The sequence below is a fragment of the Balearica regulorum genome, chromosome 7 (assembly GCF_011004875.1).
Source record: "Balearica regulorum gibbericeps isolate bBalReg1 chromosome 7, bBalReg1.pri, whole genome shotgun sequence".
NCBI lineage: Eukaryota > Metazoa > Chordata > Aves > Gruiformes > Gruidae > Balearica > Balearica regulorum.
In genome coordinates, this window is record NC_046190.1 from 35,193,538 (window position 1) to 35,221,377 (window position 27,840).

The following is a 27,840-nucleotide window of genomic DNA, read 5'->3' on the forward strand; positions in this document are numbered from 1 at the left end:
TGCCTCAAATGTGTCAAGAATATAGTAAGATGGAGAGGCAAAACTATTCGCTAACCTTTATGGACAGTAGTACTACATCAGCTCTGACGCATACTATGAGAAGCTGAATGCCACTACTAGTGCCATTTTAAGAAGAAAGACAGTTTTAATCCCCAAGGGTACCAAACCAGCAGCCACCAAAGGTACTGAATAAAAAACGTGTTAAAAAATGCTGTACAGTGTTGAAGAAATAAAAGCGTGAAAACCATTGGCAGGCTGTGTGAACCCTGAAAGGTCCTGGTTTAATTAAAAAGGTTGGAACAGACTCCAGTCATATTTTTAGCAGAAAACACAGCAGTTCAGCACTGGTTCTGTTGTTCACCATGCTCCCAAGGTGAGCATTTGTGAATAGTTTTTCTCAGAAATATGCATATTCAAAAAAGAAAACTAAACTAAAAGGATACTAAATAAAATTAATCATATAGAAGATACAGTAAGGCTGTTTGTAGCCCTGCAGCTTCTGGGAACGATTACATTTTATTAGATGGCAACTCCATCCCAGCTTGACTCTTGGCTATAAAAAAACCAAAGGTTCAACTGCAATTATTTCCTGTGGATTGATTGCTCGGACACAAGAGAGTCAGACATATGGTAGGGTGAACAGGGGGATGGGAAGAATACAGGTGATTTGATTTTATGAAGATAAAGGCCTTATTGCTCTGAAATAACCATGGCTTCATCTGCACAGAGGAAGGTGACTACAGAGAGTGCTACAGTATTGTCAAACAACTGGTCTATAACCCAGTTTAGGGAAGAGGGGAAAATCATAGTAAAATAATCCTTTAGGAAAGACTGAAGTCATATACTGAAAATCCTAACCATACTTCCTCTTCCCACCCTATAATGTACTTCTGATATATCAAACAACCAAAGCCAGTCACACAATTTGGAGAGCCTCTAGCTGATTTGGAAATGGCTGGGTACCCCCATAAAACCTGATTTTTAGAGTGTGCTGTGCCTTCACCTCATTTACGTGTTAAACGATATGGGATACGACCAGAACACAAATGGCCAAAGCCTAATTTTTCTCCAATGCTTATGACTTACTGTACATGTGAATGTAAAAGAATATAATTCGCTTAAAGTAATTGATTCTTATAAAAATATTAGAAAATCTCTTTGCTTCGGAAAATGTGACTTATGCTCTCAAATTTTTGTCATGTTTTACATTCTGATAGAGAAGCCTTGAAATACAAAGTTGATAGCATTGCTTCTATGGGTAAGGAAGAGGGAAGAAGATGGCAGAGAAGTCCCTGACTACAAGCCTTCCATGTTCCCCTTTCTCCAGACTGCCCACTTGCCTCCTCACTAAGATAACAGCAGCTGCCCAGAAAACAATACCCCTTTACTAAATTCATCTGATCCTGGTAATCATGATCAAACCTCTGAAGAGTATCTGCAAATTGTAGTGACCAGCACTGCAAAGCCTATGCAGCATCAAAAGCACTCCCTTTCGCTTTATGAAATAACATCCCACTGATCTGTTTCCTTTCTATTTCACTATCTGCAATTTCTATTTCCCTTCTCTTTTAACAGTGACTACTCGTTTTATGTACCCATATTGGGTACTAGCTGTATTATCAAGTTCACAAACTCTGCCTTGACAATTAAACTCCAGTCTTCCATTTCACAAACACCAGCCCAGTCAACAGGGCAGTAACTGCCATAAATCCCTTTTTTTCACCCTTGGACAAAAAATAGTGAAGAGAAGTGTAGGTGTACATCACACTCCGAATGTGACTGATGTCTTGTCCAAGTAAGCAAAACTTTCAGTTCAATCAGCATTAAATTCACAGGAAAAAAAGTAACTAATATTTTATGTCAAATCTCTGGTCATAATTAATTCACTGATGTGCCTACACTTCCAATGAAGGGGCTGATAACTGCAAAAGTTTCCAGTCTTTATTTCTTGGAAACCCTCCAAACGTTTAAGCTTCTAATTTCTGCTAATTAATTCAGCAGGAACCTGAACATATGGTGTTATAACAAAAAATATATAGCACGTACAAAATAAAGCAAATAAATTCCATAAAAATAGGCCTACATTTTCAAGAGGAAAAAAGCTGGGAGAGGTGCTTTGCCTTTTTAATGATTCTTTATTTCTCTAGGACACATTGCTGGGCGTTCTTACCCAACAACAGCTTGAGCAAAATAAACAGAAAAACAAGTCTCGCATCAAGCCATTAAAGTTCAAAAGGCAGGCTCAATGATGTGCAGTTGGAATGCTACAAAAACTATCCCTTCCCGGAACATTATCATAAGAACAGCAAATTCTAGTATGTCACTGATCATGATCTCATATCCATTTTGGACATTGTCTTCTTGGCTTCCCCTTCTGGGTCGCCCTGAGCCATCAGCATGGACCAAGAAAAGGGACAGAGAAGAAACAGCTCTCCTCTGCTCCAGCTGCCATGGCCCCAAGTGCACCAACAGGCCTTAACGGCCCTGAGCAGTCTCACCTGAGGCCTCCTCCCACAGCCTCTGCCCACTGGCCCCAGAGCACCATTTAAGCTCTGGCCTGCACCCCCAGCCCTGACCTGAGTCACAGGTATACCTGTGGCCAGTCCTGTTTCTAGCCATACCCTCTGGATGGACTTTGCACCTACCTTGCCAGTAGCTTATCTCCTGGATGGACTCCTGTATGCAGATGCTGGAGTTCGGCTTTGGCCTGCTGTCCTTTTGCTCCTGGATTGACCATACAGCTGCTCCACTGCTCACCCTGTCTGAGACAGCTGATGGATCTTGTTGCCAGCACCCAGAGCTCCTTGCTACACTTGGATGCTGTTGGATGGAGCTGGGCTCAGTGCAAGCTGTGTCTGCACTGAGATTACCCTTAGGGAGCAGCTGGCCCTTGCTGTTCCCTGACACTGGCCTATATCCTCACAACCAGGATCTCACTCCTGCTGCTGCGAGGACCAGGAGGAAGATGACCATGGATGGAAAATAAGCAGCCCCAGACAGAGTGGTGGTGCTGGTTGATCCTGTAGAAGCCTACAACTGAGCAGGTAGCTATCACCTCTGGGGTACTCTGCCTCCCCTTGCTAGGGAGCTGACATCACCTCTGTCCATCCCTGCTAAATGAATGTCTATGGAGCACAAGCTAAGCTGCTGTGAGGTGGCACTGCATCTGGCTTTATGCTGGGCCTAAAAAAACCCTGAAAACTGGCCTGGAAGCTGTTAAATTACTGCCTGAAGCCCTCTTATGCTCCTCATGTCTCTGCTGGCAGGAGCTAATGCTTCAGAGTCCTGAACTCATTTTGTCCTCTGAGTATAGTAATCCCTAAAGATAAAATGCAAGAGATGGTGCTCTCTGGCACAAGACTGTAGTTGACTTGCTTCTAGTCCTGGATGGTTTTATACTGATGGGCAGATAGATCAGTTTATCTGCCTTATTTGTGATTTTGCTGTATTTGAGTATATCCCTGTGTTATTAAGTTGTCTTTGGCTATGTACATGAGGCATGAACACTAGTTCCTTGTTAACCTCCTTGCCCAATGAACAATCATCTCTATCCCTTCATTTTTTTGCCTCAACTTTTATGGTAAGAATTGCAGGACTGGTATCAAAAAGTGCTAGGTACCTGGAAATAACTGTTAGACTACTTCCAAGATTGCTAAAAATGCAAGGAATTCCTTGAAATATTGCAGATGAGTAGAGGGTAAATAGCAAAATTGCAAAAAAAAGTTACTTAACTGGTTTCTTGAGGACCCATTGTTTTCAAGGAAATACTAGTTACATGCATTTTGAGACAGGGAGGTCTAAAATATTTTAGTGTTCCTATCAGTATATTGTTTTGTCCTATGTATACAATTTGTTTACCTATACATGAGGTATAACTAACATGTCAGCACAAACAAAGGATTTATACAGAAACAGTAGAATTAAGAGGCCCATTGTTTAAAATGGAACACATTTTCTTGGTGTTAAATTTATAAAATTTTTTTAGGATGTGAAGCATTTAATTGCTCTAATCAGAAGAATTAATCTTCACAGCTTCCATGACTACAAGGCATTCTACTGCATGAAAGAAACAATTCAGAAATGGCTTTGTACCATCCAGCAATAAGTCAACTAAAAATATCACAAAAGCAAACCATCACTAGAATTTTTAAGTTAAGGAGTTTTACATAGAATTTTAACCTGATGACTAGTAGAATTGTCTTTGAGAGACTATGTCTGAATTTCTGCCTTTATATATGAAATTTAAGAATTATTTTCTATTCCAGCTGGCAAGTCATTCTTTGTTTCCAATCAATTAAAACATTCTTTTAAAAGAACTCAATGTCTAAATGAAAAAGGCTCCATATCTGAGCCCTGCTACTTGTATCAATACCTGGTTTTCTTGCAGGAAAAATAAGAATTGAAGGAATGGTTTGCAAGCACTGGCAATATAAAAATTAAAATTAGGAAGGTCAAATGTCAAGCTAAAATACTCTTTTGCCACTTTTCCACCAAAACTCTGTGTTAAGCTCGATAATAAAAAACCATTGTTTTGATTGAAAGAAATCAAAGTTGCACAAAGTGTCTTTTTAAAAAAAAAAACAAACAACAAAACAATTGTTAAATAAAAGACCAAACTATGAATGGGTCACCTTTCCAAGGAAAGAGGCAATTAGAAAAACAGTGGAATAATTACACATACTTATAGTGTACAAAGATATCAACAAGGTAGGTAGTTCACCGAGAGAAGGAAAAAATAGTAACAGGACATCCTTCTGTCCTAATCTTCTGCTGAAGAGCTTGTGTTTTCCCAGTATAACTGCTCTCTCAGTGAACAACATGAGGGACTTAGAACTCTCCCTTTTTCCCCATACGGGGGAGAAAACATCAGCTCACACAGATCTAATAGTGATTCAATAGTAGAGCAGTTCCCACAAATTTTGTTAAATTAGCTTACCCCTAACCAATCCTTTCCATTAAAGGTATACTCTGGAATCATAACTTAACTCACATATCAGCATTTTTTCTTTCTTTCCAGAACTGGAAGCATAATAGCTTGAAGTGAAAATCAGGATTCAGAGAAGATATAAGCAACTGCCTATGCAGCAGTTTAATAGCCAAGAGTTACTAGGTAAATTATGTTAACTGAATTATTTGAAAGTTTAATAGTGTTCATGGGGGGAACTTAAGTACTGGATGTATTCTAGAAGCTTTTAGTTTTGAGTAACATTTGTAACTTAAAACTTTACAATGAACTTAAGAGTCTGGGAAGGAACAGTGACAATGTATGATTAAGTTTTCAAAAAAAGCAGAAGCTACTCATCAGATATCACTGTAGTATCTACCATGATCCTGACACTGTCCTGGACCCACTGGAGTACATGCTAGGCACCTGTTGCCAAAGAACTTGCAAGCTAACATAAAAGAAGAAACAACAGACAGCTCCAAGCTAGTCTTCAAGTTCACCTTCAAAAAGTTAAGGAGGATCTGCAGACCTACAGGCTAAGGCCTTGGGAAAATTATGGAGCAAGTCCTCATGGAAGGCTCTTTGAGGACAGGAATATGGTTAGAAAGCGCTAACTGTGGGTCTGCCAAACCAACTGCCTTTTGTGATGAAATGGCTAGTTCTATGGATGTGGGGACAGCAATGGATGTTGATCACCGTAACAAAGCTTTTGAGTCTCCTACAGTATCCTCGCAGATAAACTGAAAAGATGTGGTTAGAGAGGTGGACTACAAAGTAGGTGAAAAGCTGGCTGGATTGTTGGTCTCACAGTGTAATGGTCAGTGGCTCAAAGTTTAACTGATGAGTAGTTATAAGCAGTGTTCCTCAGTGGTTGATAGTGGGGCCAATGCTGTTTAATGCGTTCATCAATGAGTTGCATGATAGGACAGAATATACCCCCAGAAGTCTGCAGATGATACAACCAGTGGTGGTTGGGCTGCCGTTCAGAAGGACCTCAGCAAGCTGAAAGTATGAGCTGACAAACCTTGTGAAGTTCAACAAAATAAAACACATGGTCCTGTACCTGGAATGGAACAACTTCACGTATCCGTGCAGAGGCAGAACTAACTGGTTAGGTAATAACTTTGCATAAAATGACCTAACATGAGTTAGCAGTGTGCCCCTGCATAGTGAAGGCAAACCACATCATGGGCTGCATTACTAAAAGCGTAGCCAAGAGGATGAGAGAAGCGATGGCCCTGTACTTGGCCCTTGCAAGGCTGCATCTTCACTGTTCTGTCTATTACTGGGCGCTCAGTGCTACGGAGACACTGACAAACTGAAGAGAGTCCAGAGATTTGGGGCTGGAGCATATGATGTATGGAGTGGAGGCTGACAGAACAAAGCTTCAGCATCAAGAAAAGAAGATAAAGGAAGGGTCTAATCTGCATTCTTCTACTACCTGAAGGGGAGAATACAGAGGACACTGACTTTCTCCTCAGATGCACAGTGGGAAAAAAAAAAAAAAAGGTGCACGGGACACAAGCTGCAGCTAAAAAGTTCCTTTTAGCTGAAGATGGAAAAGTTCTTTACTGTGGGTGGTGAAACACTCACAGGACACCCAGAGAGGCTGGACATGCTGGAATCTCCAATCTTAAGAATTTTCAGAGCTTTACTGGATAAGCCCCTGAGCAAGTCAATGTATAGTAGAAATTAGTCTGCTTTGAAGAGGCTGGACTAGATGACCTCCAAAGGTCCCCTCTAACCTCATTTCTTCTATGAGTTGGTAGGAACAAACTGATAAGCAACGAGATGAGACAGGACTGCTGGATAGCAACTCACCCCAGCAAACAAACATGCCTGCCAGTGTCCATTTCTCAACCTGGAGTGTTTCTGTGATGTAAAGGTGAATGAGTTTCCACAGTACAGCACTGAAAGGAGCTGTTTAAAAGAGAAACCTCATAGGTGTTAAAGGAATAGGGTGGTATTATGAATGTTATGAGCAACTGGAGGCAGCAGCAGTACTGAGTGAGAGAGGTGTGCTTAAGGGTTTTGACAGTGAAGGCAGGTGCTTCATTTGATGCAGCAGAGGTGAGAATAGAAGTGTGTAAAAAGGGTGTCATTAAAGGAACAACAGAGATGATGTAAAAGAAACATGTAGCTGCAAAAATGCAGATTCAAAACAAAGCCAATGCATATAGACATGCATGTGTACCTACTCTCTTCCTACTTTGCTGACATGGAGCTTTAAGTTATCCATTCCCTTTAGTACCTCTAGTTCAGTTGTGAGCAATAGCAAGAAATTGTTTACTGAAGGTAGTTACACATGGTTTAGCTGTATTTTTTATCTCAGTAATGTTGCATAGGAAAGAAAGCATTGTTATGCTCATTATTTTGGTCATTAGCTATTCACTGTGTTGGCTTAAAGTATTTAACATGCTTTGTTAACCTGCAAAACAGCAAGCACCTTAACATTGTATTTGTTACTCTTCTCACCTAACCCCCTCTTTAGCTGCATACTGTTTATCCCTTTAGAACCTGTTTCTGTCACGGTCTAAAAGTAAATTCTGACTGTAATTCCTAACAAAAGTATCTAAAACAGACCATACATTCATGGTTTACCATGTTTGTTTAATAATACTACTGACATTAATTATGCATAATACAGGAAAAAATCCACTCAACTTGGCAAATTGGATATCTAAATACTTTAATACTCTAATAAAGAAACTGTTTAATTTTTAATTTTTTTTTTTTGCTTGAAACATTTCTCTTTTGGTTTTAAGACTTCATTCCACAAGGTGATTATTTTATACAACCATATATAACTAGTATGTTTGGATGTCTTTTTGTAAATATTTTTTAGAAATTTTACCATCAGAGGATGACTATTTTGCACTTGCCTTTTAGAATTATATTGAGGCCACCATTATATTGAGTGATTGCCATTTCTGATGAAATATTTGCTGATGTATGTCTTTAGGAATCACCTGAAACTCTTTTTACTATAAAAGTGGAAAAAGAGCATGCACATGAGTATCATAGGAACAATCACATTTTATGTAAATATCATTAATAAAGATATAGTAGTACCATGCATGCAATTCAGATGTCACTATCTCCTGAGATGGACAGAACAACAGATACTGGATTTTGCCTTAAATTCTCACTTATTTGTGAAAGTTGAATCTCTATACATTTTAGAAGCTCTGTGACATTCGGGAAGAGTAAGCAATATCAGCTGATTTTGTTACACGATACAATTTAACTTGACACATCTCAACAAGTCATCACAAATTTGAGAGACCATGTTTCTACTTGAGGGTAACAACTGCCTGAGGCTACTACATGTAGTTCTGGCAGGACAGTCAGTATCCTGCAAGTACTACAAAATCTTAAAATAACATTTACACTACTCTAATGCAATTCCGCTGCTCATTTTAACACTAACATTTATCTGCGTCATCTACTACGTTGTAGCAAGCAAATCCTGGTGGTTCTGCTCATAAAAGCATGCATGATAAAACACATGCAAATATGCACACACAACTAAATTGTACTTGCTTTAGAAATAAACTTTATCTTAAAGAACATCTTTATATCATCAACTCTAGTAAATGTTGCTCTTAAGACAAAACCCTAACATACTTTGCCCAAAGTGATTTTGTCCAAAATAACTCTGCCCTTTCTGATGACTAGGCTGGACAACATCACTGTTGACAAAACTTTTATAAACTTCAATTTTTGGGTGATTTTTTGATGGAATACATAATTTTAAAGTTATTTGCTCTCATACGCATCTTATGATGCATGTTCTTCTGGGATCTTATGATGCAAACATTAAGTAGCTATGGACTCTGACTGCTTAATGAAATAATGCTGACCTATGAATTCTCTGATATGAGCAATGAGGGGAGGGAAATGGGAAATTTTTATATGTATCTGAAGTTGAACTGTAGATGTAATAGTACGTAGTCAGTTCAGGGTTTTTAGTAATAAAGGTACCATTATTTTTTGTGGCAGTGACAGACTGGGTTGGTGACCAGGGAGAAGACTAAGTAGGAGAGCTGGGACATGCAAGTGATTTACAGATGTGTGAGAGGAGCTGGATGGAACAGATAGAAAAGGGGGGCGGGGGCAGCAGAAAAAAGACAAGGAAGTCTGTGGATTGTAGGGTGCTGGGGAAACGCTCCACAGTATTTCAGAAGCATCTGGCTGCTGAAGGGAAATTAGCAGGATCATGGATAACTCTGCAGTGGAAAGGGACACCAAGAAAGGTAAATAGTGAGTTATAATAAGGAGCTTCATGAATAAATGTGAATAGGAATAGAATCCCTCTCTTTTCCTCTTCCATTATCATCTTTTTGCCTCATGGTCTCTTCAAATCCCTTTAACTACAGAACTGACATCTTGACTTCCCATCTTTTTAGATCTCCCCCCTCTTGCTTTCCCAAGCAAAGATTAGAAGACCAGGGAGAGCAGATGAATTAAGGCTGAAGACTGTGGCTGTTATCAGGTGAGGAGACCTGCTAGATGGGGCAGCTGCACTTGGTCTTAACCAAGAGTACTAGAGAGAAAATTTTAGGCTAAGCTGCAGTCCTTGGAAGTACTAGAGGTATAAGCAGACTTATATTTAGGCTTACTGTAAGACTAAGGGGGACAACTTTTGAGGGATGACTTTGCCACATTTCTTTTTCCAAGTCTTATTAATTTGTTTTGCTATTTTTCTAATATTAACTCTGATATTTATGCCATTTAAGAAACAAATGTCAAGTATCAAGAGCAAATATGAGACACTTTCTGAACAGTTTGCTAAGAGCTGCACGTAGTTTTTGTTTGTTTTTTTTTTTTTTTTACAATAAAGTGTTTGTATGGCCCCACTTGGAATCCTAACAAACCTACAAAATGGGTAGGGGTAAAAGCCCAGTGATTATGATTTACTGTTTATACCACAGAAAACTGAAAGGAATTGTCATAGACACTTCAGCCAGGCCCTATGAATTCTGAATCCACAGACTGCATGCCATTGAGACCTGCTGTGAAAGAGTCTAGCAGAAGTCAATTACCGGAGCTGGTCTCTCCTTAGCATATCTTTAAAATCACCTCAGGGCAGCAAACTCTCCCATGTATGTCCGAATCTCATCTGAGGACCTCGTAGTATCTTTCCTATAAGCAAAGTGCTGTGAAAAACTTGCAGTAAAGATATCCTGCAGTTCTCTGTTACTATGAAGGAAATTTCCTTGGCAAGACTCCAACAGTAATGCTGACTGCTAAGCCTATTCTCAACAACTTCTTGACAGACCTTCCTTCCTGCTTAAACTACTGACTTTCTTGCTACTTTCTCAATATGAATTAACAATTGCAATGTTCTGACCCTAAGCATAGCTTGAAATAGACAGACGTTCCTTTATATGAGCAAAAGGCAATTTGTGTCTGTTCACTGGTAAATATGCTCAGTTATAAATCTTCTGTGGCAACAGAAAAAAATAAAATACCCTGTTCCATTTACACATACAGCTTAGGAAAAAGTACAATCCCAGGATTTTTCTTGTACATTCTTAGTCAATCAGCAGAGAAATTAAGACTATCTTCACCAAAATATTATTTAGACTATAATAGCAGATGAGGCAATTTCTTGCTATTTAACTCTACAGAAGACACAGCAAAAGGACAGAAGATTGACATGTGATTGTCCCATGTGATTAACCACATTTTTCGCAAAAAATTAAAAGCTCTAACTTCTTTTTAAACTGAGACATTTTAAATCAATGAATATTCATGCTTTTGTACCAGGAATCGTGGGAAAAAGTGACAGGACACAAGGAAAAAATTGAAATTATACAAGCACACATATATGTTTATACATACCAAAATCCCTGTTCTTTCACCCTTCCATTCCTTTTACAGGTGATTCTGCCTGTTGTACATTCCAAAACAGTGGCAGAGAATACAGATTATTGCATAGCAGCATTGCTCCGTAAGAATAATACATATATACACACATGTAACTCCCTCACCCAATGCTGTCTTTGGGGTATTTTGTCCACACTTTTTCATGTGTTTAAAAACACAATTCATGCCTATATTTATTTCAGATAAACATATAAATAAGCAGTTACTTCAAAAGCCCTGGAAGGTTTCTTACCAATAATATAATTTGACAATGGCTAGCAAGCTTAGAGGGAAAGGAAAAAAAAAAAAAAAGTATTTTCTTCTTGAGAATAAAAATGAGTACATTTGGGACACTGAATCAGTAATGTATCCAAGTCTGTTCATTAGCTACTTGTTCAGTTTCTGTAAAATACAGCTTTGAAAAATGCTAACTCTAAAAGTCAGAGGAGAGCTCTGAATTAATTGCTTAAAAAATGTAACCACCCTTTCTTAAGACAACTTTGAGTCATATGCTGGTAATACGCTAATGCAGTTGTTTGTAAGTGCTTCAGAGTTCCTTGTTCCATGAAACTCTGTTTAATGTCAAATCTTTCTAAGTTCTCTTTTGTTTGGGGTGAACCGACTGGTTCACAGGCTAAGATTTAAAACTAAAATACAGTGTACAGTATCTGCTTCCCAGATAGATCCTATGTCCTGAATCCAAACCAGCCTCCTCCTACTCCCCTAAAAGTCTGCCTGTTCAAATGCCAGTTCTGTTCTAATCTTTCATTTAGATACCACTCATCAATACAATGAAACAATGTCACATATACTGAAGTCTAAGTAGCAAGTTAAATAAATGCACTGTTCTATGTTTACATAGATTCTTTCCAGGAATTAATGTTCACTTAAAAGCTCAATTTAAAGGAAGAAAACTCATTCATTGCCAAGATGCAAAGCTATTCCTTTAAAATAGTATATTCCCACACAGCAGGACAGATTTGTCACTGCTGGAAAAGTGGAAACTCAAAACCAGAACAAACTACTATTTTTGAAACCAGTAGGCTTAAGTTTTGGACTGAGTTTTCAAGTCAGTAATGGTCTTTGTACAGCTATGGCATTTCATAGATCAGATACCTAAGACTACAAAGGAACTTAGGTGCAACTAAGTGAACATCACAGCAGTTACTTAAACACATCTTCAGCAATCATCACATAACACACACTGCACTGTTACACAGTGGGACACCCTGTAAATGAGAGTTAAGTAATTCAAAATGGGATCTACACGAAACAAAATGCTCATCATGAAGTCATCTAAGATGGCTATTAGGAAAAACTATGGACAGAGGAATCCTTATATCTCATCCTCACTCGGGAAACAGAAGCATTTCAAAAGCTGAACCCAGAACTGAAATCGTGCTTTCCCTTCTCCGTATCATAACCAATCAACACTCACCACGGTAGTAGAGTTTGGGCCACGCCTGACTACAGTGCATAGGAATATAAATCCATGTCTATTGCCACCTGCCACTATGAAATGTCATAATTGCTAGGCTACAGGGTACACTGTGTGTGAGGACTATAGAAATTATGGCTTGGTGGAAAGGAGGAACTTAACATTCATCTTCCTGCCCCCAAACTATCCAATGAGGATTTAATATTTAATAGACAAATATATATGCAGCTTTTGGAACAGGAACTGGAATCCCTAAACACTAGCCAAGCAAACTCCTCTTCTATATAGGGAAATATACATGGAATGGTGTTAAAGTATCTCCCACAATTCCCGTTAATTTATAGCCTGATACCCTGGAAGGTGAAAAGAAAAGTTTAAACTCCCTGTAGCGAAAGGTGTCCTGCTATCTTAAGTGAATCCCTAAGGTATCAGAAAACCCAGCAAACCCTATTCTGTACAGCTCTGCACAGCAGGCGTTCAAAGGAGATGCAGATAGGCACTTTGCATAGATCCTGACCCACTCAGGTGCTCTGAGAATGCCTAGCCCCTTTGAACAGAGAACTGACAAAGCACCTCTCCTGCATATTCAGAGGATGCCAAGTGACAGGCACAAGGGAACTGTCTCCCAGGCATTGCTCATTTCTGCATAAGGCCAGAGAGAGAAGTACAGGTTTCTGGTCAACCACTGGAGAAGCTAGCAGAGCCAAGCCAACATGGTATTTCATGAGAAAGGCAGGAATGGGGCTGCAGCTACACGCTGAAGACAGAAAACATCAGCAGACCCACTGATACCTCATTTGTTTCTCAGCTTCGCTGAATGCTGTTGAAGCCATGGCAATGTCATTCTTTTTGCCTTATTCACTGTAGCTCCCCCCCCCCCCCCAAAGAAACTAAAACTACAATCCACTTCATTGTCAGCAAAGTAAAATTCAGTAAAGAAACCTCTACCAAACTCTCTCATTTCTAGCAGCAAGAACTTTTAGCAAACAGATAGAATAAAATTGGCAGGAACTTCATATGTTATCCCTCAACAAGCAACAAGTCTGGTGGAGTCCAAACAGGAACAGGGTGCCACACTTTCAGCAGAGCAAATGCCTGTTATCCACTGCCTCCACCTCTGCCTGTCATGGCCAAAGCTTACTACTGCCAGTATGATGGTATTTTTACAGAATTTTTAACAGATTCCAGCAATCAATATAACCAGTTTTGCATAATCAGGCCTGATTTTTATGTTCGTGCTGCCGATTAGCAGCTGCTGCTAGCTGCTACAAACTTTCAACAATAGATTTCTGCTCTTGCTCAATTACTTTTCCATCTGTCAAGTATAAGTTTTCTATGACAACGATTTATAGGATGGTTCACTGCAACAAGGTTCTTCATCTAAGTTTCAGTAAGCTTATGCCATGTAGCACATACAAAGTTTAAAGAAAGCTGGAAAAATATGTGTTACATAAAATTACAGTAGCCTGGCCTAGCGTCTATCTGCAGAGGACATGCTCATGAATGTTCGGTAGGATAAGAATTGTTTCAAACGAGGTTCTGCAGGTCCCTTCTGCCAAGACTCAAAAAAAAGCAGAGGCATCTGCCTCTATAAACAAATAAGGAAGCTAACCCACAATAAGCTACTTCAGAGAGTTACTCTTTACACCAGTCCTAACTTCTGCTGAGCACTGACTATCACTGGCCTTCAATGAAGTCATAAAGTATTTTTGTTAATGATCAGAGGCATACACATTGATACTTTATGCCATCGTCATTCCCTTCTGTTTGAATAATGAGTTATTTTGATACCAAAGTTAACTTTTTTAGTTGAATATATTACTGTTGTATAAATGTTCAGGATATCACAAACACACTAAGACACCAAGATCACCTTGAAAAGCTTTGGAAAGCACTCATTGAGATGAAATAAAAATGGATGCAAGGTACTACCTTTGAAGAAAAACAGAAATCAGCTTGGGTACCAAGTGATTCAAATATGGAAATCTACTATTTGCTGAGTAGCCTCTGATCTAACAAATACAAAATGTCAGAATCTTTTTTTTTTTTCCTTCCATGTCCAAGAACTTGGAATTGACTGGAGAGATAAAACCTTAACATGAGCTGGTACTTGCTGTGGCCTCTGCACTATCCATCCTCACATTTTCAGAGAGAAGGAAGCAAGAAAGCCAGCTGTGTTCCTCACCACTTAACTGACACCTTTGATACAGCAACAATCAGAAGAAGAAGATACACAAGAGTTCACCTATTATTTAGATAGATACAAACCTACACTATACAAGACTTTGTATGGCATCATTAAAGAAGAAACAAAACTTGAAAACATATTGCTGAAGGACATATTCAAAACCAGCTTTCTAAAGATGTGAGGTAAAGTTATGTAAGATACACAAGTATCTTGCAAGACCATCATTGTACATACAGTGTTATGGGGTGACCCTGGTTTCTGTTACTAACAGTCCTAGAAACTGAACAAAAGACTTTTTTAGCTTGGTAGGAGAGCCTTACCCTCAAGAAACGACAACTTAAGCATCAAACACCTAATACAGTATATATATAAGTATACAAAGTTTATATATATACTTGCATATCTCTAATTATAGTCTAAACATCTATGAAGTAAGAAGATGAATACATTTCCTAAAATTTGGAAGAGAATAATCAAAAATCCATCTTCCAACAATGTAGTTCCCTACCATATTCTGACGTAAAGATTAACGCTTCCGCACTCTCTTCCCAATAGATTTTAATTTTACCTTCAAGTAAGTTCTTTTATCAGAGTCACTTCAGAGTTCTCTGTGGACTCTTCAGGTATCAGCAACACTGGACAAGAGCTGCTCTTCGACTCAAAACTGCAGATTATGCTGTGTTCTACAGAGAGCCACAGACACAAAACTATGAACCAGCCTTGTTAATCTTGATTAATCTAAACTAATGATTTAAAGAGTTTTGGTGAGGGAGGTGACTTTTAATTGTAAATACTGACTTTATGGCACAATATGTTCTTTTTCGAAGGTCTCAATACATATCATATACTCTTCAAAAGAATATAAGGATTGCAGAGTTCAACATACAGATCTTTAAATCTCTCTCACATGAAGGTGAATTTGGAAAGTGCTAGCATGAAAAAATGCAACAAATGCCTTCCCCAGAACAGGCCTAAGCAGACCTCAGCTTTGTTAGCTGGTTCAGCTCTATGCACCTCTGATAATTTACACATCTGAAGAATTTGTCCAAGAGGCTTGGATTTTTCTTCATACCTTGCAATGAAAGGACTTACTTTATGAGACATGAAGTGTCTTGCAAGACTGGTTGTATTTTAAGGCTTCACCTATCAGCAGCTATTTTATTAGTAACCAGGTGGGGAAAAAAACCCCACTAGTATCTCTCTTTGGTATAATTAATTTGATGAAATTTACTGAACGCTTATTCAGTGCATGGCAGAAAAAGCTCCTGAACTGAAGATTTGTTTCCCATATACAGGTGTCATAGAACATATACTGGCATCAGAGAGAAATACCAGCTTTGAAAACTATCTGCTATAGGACACTTCATTTTTTAAAACTACATATAGCAGCATGATACAGTTCTGATGAAAGCTACAGTAAGTAATGGGATGTAAAATATGCATGCATCTGAATGTGTACGTCCAGACATGCTCTGCACAGTATGTTTTATGCTTGACAGCATGGTATGGTACAAGTAGAAAGAACAACAGATCAGACAGAACTACAGCTTAAAATCAGGATTATTTTGTTACTTTTTTCCTTTCATTGAAAACAGAAATAAAGCGCTAAAAAATGTGCAAAAACCCCAACCAACCAAATGAATGAAAGAGGACAAAGAAAAATTACGGACAAGCATAGTTCAAAACTTCAAACCTCCCTTCAAACATTTCAGTACTACTAGCTAGTGTGGTAAATCTAACTACATTAGCTTAGCCACTCAATTTTATGAAGATGCTGTCACCTGACATTAAAACCTCAGCATTTCCTGCCGTAACAATATGACAATGACTTCCAACATTTATAAATATTGAAGACCGCTTTTTTTGCATAATTACCTTGTGAAGTCAGTCATCTCCATCATAATCACACACATCCTCTTGGCCAAAACAATGATGTCATTGCTGGTATCATCCCATATTTCAATCTCTGCATCAAGCTTACTCTTGACTTTTTTAAAGTCAGCCACTTGCTCAGCTATCTTCTCCTTTTCAGCCTCTGGCAGTTGAGTCATCTTGGCCTGAAACGCATCCACAACATCTATGTCACAGTGTTGTTGTTTTTTTTAAAAAAAAAGGTCACTGGATATTATATATAGCTTAAACACATTGTGTCCTGAGCCAACTGTTCCAGCCCGAGCACTTCTGAATTTCAAAATCTGTATGCTATCATTGGGTTGGGCCAAATAAATTACCTCAGTGTAATGGGGACAGTGGTGTCCATGAAACCATTAATATTAACGTAGTGAGAGAAGGAGTAATAAATTCTTCCAAAGAGCCTTTATGAAATATGACTGATAGATTTTCCTTTTTCTTAGGGATAAAGGAGCCAAACTGTTTTTAAGTATGATATATATGCAAGTTACAAAATGCAATATTCTTTCAAGTAGGAAACAAATGAAAAGGTTTAATTGTCCTAAAACTTTCAGGTATGCTTACCCTCTCTTCTGAGAAGGTTCTACCAACATAAATTTAAGAACTATGAAGTGGTCCAACTCTTGCACTGCAGGCCACCAGGAACTCACAGATACATACAGCAACTATTAACACACTGTAATTATGCTGCAATTAAACAATAAATATTTTGTGACTTACTCTTGTTTATAAAACATAATCTACCATCCATAAAATGGAAAGTTAAGGCAGTGGCTGTATTACTTATAATTAGTGTAACAGGTAAGCAGTTTAATATGTAATGTGTATGTTTTTCAAGCTATGCCATTTCAGAGATTTTATGCTCGAATCACTCCATCGCAAGGTTAATTTTCCCTTTTATATGAATTACTGGAAATGACAGGTCTTCCAAAGTATAACTAAGTTATAATTGCAGTCACAAAATTAGAAAGTGTAACTACTTTAAGGAATACTTTTCCTGTTTTGTTAAAAAAACCCACCCAACTAAAGAACACCAAAACACATTTTCCTCACGGCTGTAGGATAAGGTTGCTGGGAAAGGTAGGAAGCAGACAAAAATAAGAGCTGGGCTACAAAGTCAAAAGAACTTTTTATACCCCTTTTTATAATCTAATACATATTTGCTGGTTGGTGGTCGTTTTACGGTATTTCCTAGCGCCCAGCTTCAATACTGTTTTTGAGTTCAAGAACACAGGCCTAGATCTGGAAACCACAAGAAAGATGACATTTTAATGAGGGAGTTGTGACATACTATATCCTGCTACGTGCCAATAATGAGTTTCAGGTGGAATGAGACACATTATCCACTGGAACAAAGGGGCAAAGGAAACTAGAATTCTGACCTTGATTTTTCTTTCATTTCTCTTATACTGCTTTAAAAGCATGTACAGCAACAAAATAAAACAATTGTATACACAGCCTTTAAAGCGCAGGTATGATTTTGTATCAAAATAGACAACGTAATGGTAAATGAGAAATGAAGATCTAAACTGTTATTACATAAGTGCAGGTTTATATTGTCCACTAGGAGAGAATGATTTTTTCATTACTTCTAAGAGAAAATGTTTTTTATTGCAGTAGCAGATAATGGAGTTAAAACTTGGTGAGAGGAAACGTTATGTTTTTTATATTTTTCTTTCTTCTATTACAAAAAAACCCAGTATATATTTTTTTCTTTAATTTCTTTGAATTAACTCTTCAGAAGGCTATTTATCGCTGGTAGCTGGGGGTGTCCAGCACTGGGGTTGTTTACATCGTCCCATTTGCAACTTGACTTACCACGTGAGATTGGCATTTCTTTTCATTTCAGCCCCTTCCAAGTTTCAGTCAATTCGCTATGACAGATACTGATACTTTAAGGTAAGAACAAATTGTCCACATAATGATAAAAGTAGAGGACACATAGGGAGTAACTTCGTGGTGAAGATTGACTCTTCTATCACTGGTGTATTATTTGCCAATGAGATCTCAACCCAAAGAACTGGTCTTTTGCCTGCTTTTGTTCCTGGCTACTCTATGGAATTGACTTTCATACAAACTTATGATTATTCTCTCCAAGTCTTAGACTGACATGCTTTTTTATTTTCCTGATCCCCTAAAACGAATGACTGGCCAGATCCACACTACCAAAATTCTTACCGCTTACAGGGAGGAAGGAAGGAAAGAAAAGCAACAGAAAGAAGCACAATACATTCAAGCAATTGTTTGTGTGAGACAGAGGTGAGCCAGGAAGAACCTCCCTTTGAAAAGGATGTAACACTTCCTGCTTTGTAGGTTGCAGTGTGTCATGTAGCTATAGAGAAGGAAAGAGGAAAACTGTTTTTCTACAATTTTGTAGGTTACAAAGAAAACAAACCCCACTCTCTGGATGGAGCATATGAAAAACTTCTCAGAGCTTTTACAAGCAAGAATACAAAATAACATGCTCTTCACATTCTGTAGTTATAAGATAATGGCATAGATCCAAAAACACCCCATTAGTTGAGAGCTAAGTTTTTCATCCCACCACAGACTTAGCCACAAGAAGCCATCTCATTTATGTTCTTCCTCCCTGGCTGCAGAATCAGCTGAACATTTGGTGGAAGTGAACAAGATCCCTTCAAATTACTCAAAGGACAGTAATATATTTCAGTCAAACTTTTTTAAAAAGTTCCAATTGCGACCTTTAATTTTTTTTTCTTGGACGAACTTTGTAGATCACTGTCATAAAATACATCTGCATCAGCTGAGTCCATTTCATCAGGAAGGGGAGCGTAAGATAGGCGCTTGTAAAGACTATTACACAGATGTGTTTTGAACGTCACTATGGAAGTACATTTCTTGAATACAGCACAGAGTCAAAAGTGATTCTCTAAAAATGAGTAAAATGTGTTCATTAGCTTTTACAAAACGTCCTGCTTTTTCTGCTGAGTGAATTATTGCTCAAGTTTGGATAAAGAGGTGAAAGAGAGGATGGTAGATATTCAGCAATTCACGGCAAAGTGAATACACATGTTCCCCAGAGATGAACTGTGCAGGTGTGCGATACTGAGATTTGGCAGAAGCTGAATTTCTTTTGTTAAGTTTACTACCTGCTATCATCAGTTGACTTCTCCCAATTTTAAGAATTGTAGCATGCCAGCTGAAGTCCACCATTCTTTGAACCAGTTCAGAGAGTGTCTCATTTGTGCTGCCATGTCAATTCCTGTATATTTTTAGTTACGATATAAATGGATAAAGAGGTAAAGCCATCAGGAGATAACAGAACAAACTGTTTAATGCCATTTTTGCATCAGCCTTCACTAAAAAGGTTGACTTAGATGAGGCAATTGTGTCATATTAATGTAATTTCTCTTTTTCCCAGGCTAATAGGCCTACAGATGAAGCAGCAATATGTCATAAATCTGGGCTTCACTAGGGTTTTGTCGCCGATTCTCATGTCATCCTCATAAATAATCTAGGGAAATATGATTTAGATGTAATTGCCATTGGCTGGATGTGATACTGGTTAGAAAACTGCTCACAGAATACTTATTAAGAACTTATGTCAAACCGGAGGGATCTATCAGGCGAAATATTGAAGGGACCTGCCCTGACTCTGACATCACTCAGGATTTTCACTAACGGCATAGATGATAGAACCAAAAGTACACATCACAGATTTGCAATATAAGAGGCCTGGTTTGACATGTCAGAGTCCTGCTTTACAATTCAAAGCGATGTTGAGAAACTTGAGAACTGAGCTGAAAAAATAATAGGATGTATTTCAGCTGAGACAAGTGCAAGGTTTTACATCTAAGAAAAATCACCAATACGCACATGGAACTGAGACAAAACCGGTTATCAGCAGTTCTGTGGCTGGGGATTAGTAGCTCATCAAAATTATGTACTCTTGGCAAAAAAGCAAACCTCATACAAAACTCATTCTAAAGTATGCATATAGATGAAAATAGCGTAAACCTTACACTATTGTGCTTGTTGTTTAGACCACAGCTGGCATAAAGCATTTAGCAATATAAATATTCTGGACACAAAATTCAAGAAGCCATTAACCAGCTGAAGAGCATCCAGAGGAGAAGAAGAGAGCAAAAAGATATACAGAAACCATGATCTTAAAGAATAAATGAAGGGTATTGGCGTTATTTAATCTGGAGTTTAGAAAACAGACAGGACACAGAACAAGGATCTACAAGTACAAAAAAAATTATACACACACAAAGGAAAACTCACATCCTCTGTGTCCATTGCGAATAAGACTAGTACTAACATGCTTAACTGCAACATATGGGGTATAAAGAAAAAACTTTCCAATAAACAATCAATTCTAGTAACGGCCTAAATAGAGACAGCAGTTGCTCTTATACATATACGTGTCAGGAAGAAATTTATTTATTCTACCTTGGGCCAAATGGCTAGCTTGGCCTACTTCATGGGGTTCTTTCCAGTCCTACTTTGTAACAGTATATAGTATTATACAGCTACAACCTTGAGTCCTCCACTAACTTCATCTCTTCCCTTTACTGAAATTGGGGTAACTTAAGAATTAGCATGGATATTAAATGCTTTTGATAGATCATGAATCCTGACAGGGACTCTTTTATCATGTATTAAGTGTCAAAAACACTATTAATAGAACCTGCTCAAAATTATAGTAGTTATTTGCATTATGCTTGAATTTTTATCATCAGGATTTCATGCCTGTGTGTGGCTTTGATAAAAATTAAACTTACAAAATATTTTAAACTTGGCTTTTTTATTAACAAAATAGCATATGCTTCCTGTTAATGTATGCCAGCATTTACATTAATGTAGGAACTTAGATGTAAAATATCTGTTACTTGAATAAGAATAGCTGATTCATTTGCTGGCAAATTAACTTCCCTTCTAAGTATTTTTTTATGCAAGTATCAATAGGTGTTCTTGGTGTTTGCTCTTATATTTATTCTCTCTTCTTAGAGAGTTTGGTAACACATTTATATGGGCCTCTTTTCAAGGTGTGTTGGGTTTGCGTGGCAAGGTTTTGGTAGCGGGGGGGGTGGGCTACAGGGGTGGCTTCTGTGAGAAGCTGCTAGAAGCTTCCCCTGTGTCTGACAGAGCCAATGCCAGCCGGCTCCAAGACAGACATTGGCCAAGCCAATCAGCGCCTCTGTGATAACATATTTAAGAAAGAGAAAAACAGTTAGAGAGCGCTTTTGCAGCCAGAGAGAAGAGTAAAAAGATGTTAGAAACTCTGCAGGCACCAAGGTCAGTGCAGAAGGAGGGGGAGGAGGTGCTCCAGGCGCCCGAGCAGAGATTCCCCTGCAGCCCGTGGTGAAGACCATGGTGAAGCAGGCTGTCCCCCTGCAGCCCATGGAGGAAGGATGAGGGGGTGTAGAGATTCCACCTGCAGCCTGTGGAGGACCCCACGCCGGAGCAGGTGGAGGCACCTGAAGGAGGCTGTGGCCCATGGGAAGCCCATGCTGGAGCAGGCTCCTGGCAGGACCTGTGGCCCCGTGGAGAGAGGAGCCCACGCCAGAGCAGGTTTGCTAGCAGGACTTGTGACCCCGTGGGGGACCCCATGCTGGAGCAGTTTGCTCCTGAAGGTCTGCACCCTGTGGAGGAGACTCACGTTGGAGCAGTTCGTGAAGGACTGTCTCCCATGAGAGGGACTCCATGCTGGAGCAGGGGAACGATGAGAGGAGTCCTCCCCATGAGGAGGAAGAAGCGGCAGAAACAACGTGCGATCAACTGACCGTAACCCCCATTCCCCGTCCCCCTGTGCTGCTGAGGGGGGCGGAGGTTGAAGCCGGGAGTGAAGTTGAGCCCGGGAAGATGGGAGGGGTGGGGGGAGGTGTTTTAAGAGTTGATTTTATTTCTCATTCCTCTACTCTGTTTTGCCTAGTAATAAATTAGATGAATTCCCTCTCTCAGTTCAGTCTGTTTTGCTCGTGATGATAATTAGTGAGTGGTCTCTCCCTGTCCTTATCTCGACCCATAAGCTTTTCATTGTACTTTTTCTCCCCTGTTTAGTGAATGAGGGGAGTCATAGAGCGGCTCTGGTGGGCACCTGGCCCCCAGCCAGGGTCAACCCACCACACAAGGCTAAATATATTTTTAGACCTGTATTAACGATTGCTGTATTTAAGATGCAATACAAATACAAAAGTAAAATAATTCAGCCTGGATCTTCTCATTCACAATAACGCACAGAGTCAACTCTTCGCCAGCCCTGAATTGTTGCACAAACATAGTATACAACAAATCTGTATAAAAGAAGATCTTAGACGTTCTTGTCTATGTATTCACAAAACAGTCTGCAGAACTCTGAGGAAAAAAATGTGGGCGGGCAGCTGCCTGAAAGCATTTCTGCTCTTGTCATCTGTAAATGGATTATATATGAGCTACAACATTTTGCCTCTTCTTCAATATGAACACCTAACCTGTAGCAATAACTTTGAAATTAAGCTAAGCTGTTCTCTTCACTGATTCAATAACTCCAAACACTTGAAATAAATTTTCTCCTATCATCAGAATGTACATTGTCTTCTAAGTCTGAGAATTAACTGGGCAAATTTTTACTTGACCTTTTCTTCAACGCAAAATCATACGATAAAAAGCCACTAACTATCTCAGTGAAATTACACAGATCATGATGGCATAAATTTCCTCAAGCAAAATTACCGTGTGATAAACTTGCAGAGTAACTACACAAATGAGACACAAAACCCAGAGGAAGATCTAATTTTCAGCTCAGAAAAATTGCTTTACTCCTTGGATCCACAAGCATTACCTGTTTTTATAGTAGTTAAGGATTTGGTCCTAAGGATCATCTTCAGGGATATAAAAACACCCTACAAATAATAACCATTATTGCTATCCAGTTTAATTACTGAGAGATCTCACAGCACATTGCCCAAGGTAACCTGCATCCAGCAGTGTGGGACGATGCCATAAGCACTATCATATTCAACTCAGAGACAGGGAATTATCTGAAGGAAAGATCAAAGAAGTAACCTTTCCAAACTTACCTATATACTTGCAGAGTCAGGAACATAAATATGAGGTCAAATCTCAGTCCTGCTAATCTATACTCTCTAAATATAGAGACAGATTCTGAAGAAGTTATAATTAATAATATATGAATTTTTCCCACATAAGGAAAATGAGATTTGCTAGTTAGGTGTAGCCTTTGTTACAAGTGGCACACGCATATCACATCTGGTTTTACATGCTTTATATGCTGTGATAAAAAGGGAAAGAAAAAAAGGCACTTTCATAGGCACTAGTTCCCTGTTGGAGCAGTAAGAGATGTGAAAATACAACACTCTTGACAAAGCAAGAGGAATCAAAAGTGCTGTTATGCAGAACTAGTATCAAGACAGATATGTATAAATAAAATTGAATTACTATAGTGGAAATGCCCAAGAGAAAGAACTCAAGGAAGGGAAAGAAAAAAAAAAAGGTTACTCTGCAATCTTGCCACACCACTTCTGGAACACAGTCCTTCTTGGTGTTACCACTGCATGTAAAAGCCTCCACAACAGCACAGAAATTCACTGTAGAACACAAAACAAGACACTCCCTGTCTAAACCTTAAAATCTACCTTCCCTATACAGAGTCTTCAATTGCTGAATAGGTTCTAGATATAAATCTTCAAGTATCAATATCACTGCTATCTAGATCCCCCCAAAAGGAACATTTACAATAATTGTATTATTTTGGGGAGAAATGGAAGAAAAAATAGAAATGTACATCCTATACTGTTAAAATACTGTTTTTTCAGATGTAGTAACCATAGTTTATCTATAAATAAGGGTCCTTTCCACCTCTCCACCAATTCACTGACAGTGCAGATGACACATTGTGTAACACAAGGAAAAGCACATCCCAGAGACACCTCTCCACAGTAACAACCTATGCGTCTGGTTCTTGACGGCCAGCTCCCTACCAACAACAGTCTCTCAGCACGCACTTCTTGCTTTGCGTAGTCATCCGGAAGTATGTGTTATTCATGGTTTTCTTTCCAAAAAACATTCCCTTTAATGAAGTACTCTGGTTTATCTGAGAAGTGGAAGACCATGTGTGAAAATGTGATCTTTTAAAGCTTTAGTGGATCTTTTGTTACTACATTGTGATAGTAAACAAGCACAAACTACTACTACCGTTTTCCCAGCAAGAGAAAAACTTCAAATGCATTCATTACAGGATATGTATGAAAATATGCAAGCATACCATCTGTATCTCTTCCAAACAAATTCATAGCATCTTACATGCATAACGTTTTGAAGGAAAACCTTGCCTTTTAAACTACAATAGAAATTTTAGCCGGTAATGTAGGGAAATGTGCTGAAGTTGCAAAGAGTAATTTAAACTGAAAAGGGCAGCTAGTATATTTTAATTGCCAGTTATGTTTACTGAGTAACAAGATTGTATGAAGTGATCTTTCACACAGTTGTCACATTTGTCACAGTGTTTTAAGAATCAACTCACAGTTAATTAATGTATAACTAATATGCACATATGCAACACAAGTGAATAGCACTCATTTTGGCTGGTGTTTTTCGTTAGCGTTTAGAGTCTTAATAAAGAAAGTATTTGTGTTGAATAAAAAAAAGTGTTTCCTGAAAAACAGATGTGAATTAAAATGCCGTTTTCTTGACGTAATTCTTTTTATATTGAAAAGTTTTGCTGTTTCCCAGCTAGTTCTATCATTTGTAATTTCCATTATGGGAATAATACTAGAATCAAGTGTGAGAGAAGTTATTGCTCTAGGTATTGAGCAAACAAGTAATGAAGTAGACATTTCTGACCCCATGCATCTTTCCACTTCAGAAAGTTGTGAACGGGAGTACAGTTTTGCTGAATCATTATTTAAAATGGAAACAAAAAGAAGATTAATGTTAGCTTGCTAAATACATCAACTTTGTACTAAGAAACCTTTTGCTATCTCAAAAATGTTTTCAGGCTCTTAAAAATGTTTGAATGTCAACAATAAACAAAAAACCAGTAATGCAGTGAAGTCCTCAGGTTAAATGATGATACAACAGGAAAATCTGATTCGCAACATCCAGAAATACAGAAATTGTCAAATATTGTATTGTTTTTCATACTTCCTCATGAATTCACTAGTTAAACGATAAACTATAGAATAGGTTCACACATGAACACAGCAGGAAAAGTCTGTAAATCACACACTGCAGTGGCAAAGATTCCAGATATAGCCCTTTCTCTTCCGTGCAAGGGAACTTTCTATTATGTAGAGGTTATTTTTGTTTAATATGCATTGCAGGCTTCAGTAAGACCCAGATATAAAAAATTCCTTATTAACCTAGCTTCTATTAGACCAAGCCACATTTATGCACCTGTAGCCTGTTAGAATTTCATTCAGTAAGAATTTTTCTAATTTACATGTTCACCAAGTATTTACAACTTAATTACATTGTCTTTTTTCTCTTTCAGGTCATACACATCAGTTTTATGCCCTCTATACCTTTTCAGAAATCTATTTAGAGTTGAACAAGATTTTCATGATTCACCACGTGACTTTAAGTGGCTTCACAGTAACAGTTAACACAACAGCATTTTTTCCCTCATCAAACTGCTTTTTAAATAAACTAGTGTAATACATACCCTGTCAGTTTTCCCTTCAGTTTGAATACTTGTACGACTACGTGCATCATGGTCTTCTTCAAGGTCAGATACATCTTCTAACTCCTCAGGAGTCTGGAGAAAAAAAATGTGGAAATGGGTTATTCTCTTTTATGGTTAGTAACTTTGGTATAAATGTCAATTTATACCATATAATATGGTATATTATATTATACTATATATAATATACTATAATTTGGTCTAAGGTAATGTCTGACAAACGAAACTCAGTCCTGTTCTAGCATTGCACTGGTTACTAATTGCCAAATAAAACCAAATTGTGTCAGAGAGCTTTGACCTAGTTCAGAATAGCCATGCTTTAATTAAAGCACTGACTATTAAAGTTGGTACTTAGGGAAGTTATTTTGTATTTAAATATTGTGTTATTGCTGCTAGCAAAGGTGTCTTGCAAGAAACCTTTACACAACCAGAATGGATGTCACATTTTTAGAACCAAAAGATTTTTCTACTTCTTTTACAAGTCTTTCTACTACTTCACTATCCAAAAATACTCATATGCCCACTCTCCCATCTCCACATTAGACACAGCAGATCTAGTAGGCCTTCGAAAGGGTCTAATACTTTGTCAGTGGGTGTAAGAGGCTTCAGAATCCTGCTTATTTTTTATTGCTACGCTGACATCTAAGAATGCTCCAAGTCAGCTATGCGCTCTGGAAGGGAAAGAACACATCTTCCCCAGTTTTGAATACATCACTTCCCAATTCTATCAGGCAGCAGAAGTTCCTGCACTACAGGAAAAAATTAAGTGGCCCTAATTTGCTATTTGTATACATGGTATTTCATATGCCACTGTCTGTTCTTTCTGGTCACCCTAACTGCTGTTCAAGCAACACCAGTTTATTACAAGAATATACACACTTGCATTAGGACAACTTGCCATCCTTTTCTACTGATGTGATGTTTTCTTAGGGCTGTCTGGTTTTTGCCTTTAGGTGGATAGGAAGTAGTTCTTCTAGATATCAACTACTGATATCCAGCCATCTTCTCAACAAAGGAAAGTTAATCCCAACAGCATTAGGTAAATACATTTACACTTTATTCCGCATATAAGCCTTTCAAAAACCTTAAGCTATTATCCTTCAAAGAGTTATGTATGTTTGGTAAAAATGTAAATTCTGTTTTTAGCCTCCTCTCTTAACATGCTCTCCGAATTCTCCTCTTCTCTGTTCCTCTCCTTTTTTTTTTTTTTTTTTTTAAACTTCCCTCTCCCTCCCCCCACTCAAAAACATGAGTGATTTGGGCCAGTCTATGACTTTTACTGTGTATATTGTATGTACAGTAATGCACCCGCATACATTAATGTACCCACAGCTAAAGAATCTGTTTTGGTAATGTAGGTTTTGGGTACTAAGTTTTTCAACCATACACAACAACTCTATCAAAAAACACTGTTTAACTTATGACAAGAGCAATTTTCTATACGATCCATGTCTCCAGGTCTTCACGTTTATTTCTTCCTTCCCACTTACCAACACATTATTAAAAAAAAGAAGTCTTCATGAAGTCTGAATTTCATCATAAATAACTTAGTAAAAAAAGCATAATGAACATGGCTACATAAATGACCTCAAGAAAACAGACAGGCAATCAATTTTGAGGGCAAAGATGAACATAACGCTACACTGGTAAAGCAGAGAAAAGGAACATTTTCTTTTCAGGCAAAGACTAACAGTGTGATGAAGTCTTTCAGTTTTAGTCCTAGAATTATAGGTAATAAGAATTCCACAGTTGCCAAAAGCTGTTACCATGCGAAAGTTGTTTGAAAACCAGCATTGTGGAAGGAAAATCAGATTTTGTTGTGCGTGGATATCCATGAAATA

At 38.3% G+C, this 27,840-nt stretch overlaps 1 protein-coding gene across 9 annotated transcripts in view; it reads right to left on the bottom strand.

Moving 5' to 3' along the window:
• CTNNA3 (catenin alpha 3) overlaps positions 1–27,840 on the bottom strand; it is a 512,461-nt gene that overhangs the window by 47,271 nt on the left and 437,350 nt on the right. For all 9 annotated transcript variants that reach the window (XM_075758850.1, XM_075758852.1, XM_075758851.1 and 6 more), the window contains 2 exons: positions 25,982–26,074; positions 16,318–16,499 (listed from right to left, as the gene is read on the bottom strand). In XM_075758850.1, the coding sequence (XP_075614965.1) occupies positions 16,318–16,499; positions 25,982–26,074 (275 nt within the window). The remainder of the gene's footprint in view (positions 1–16,317; positions 16,500–25,981; positions 26,075–27,840) is intronic.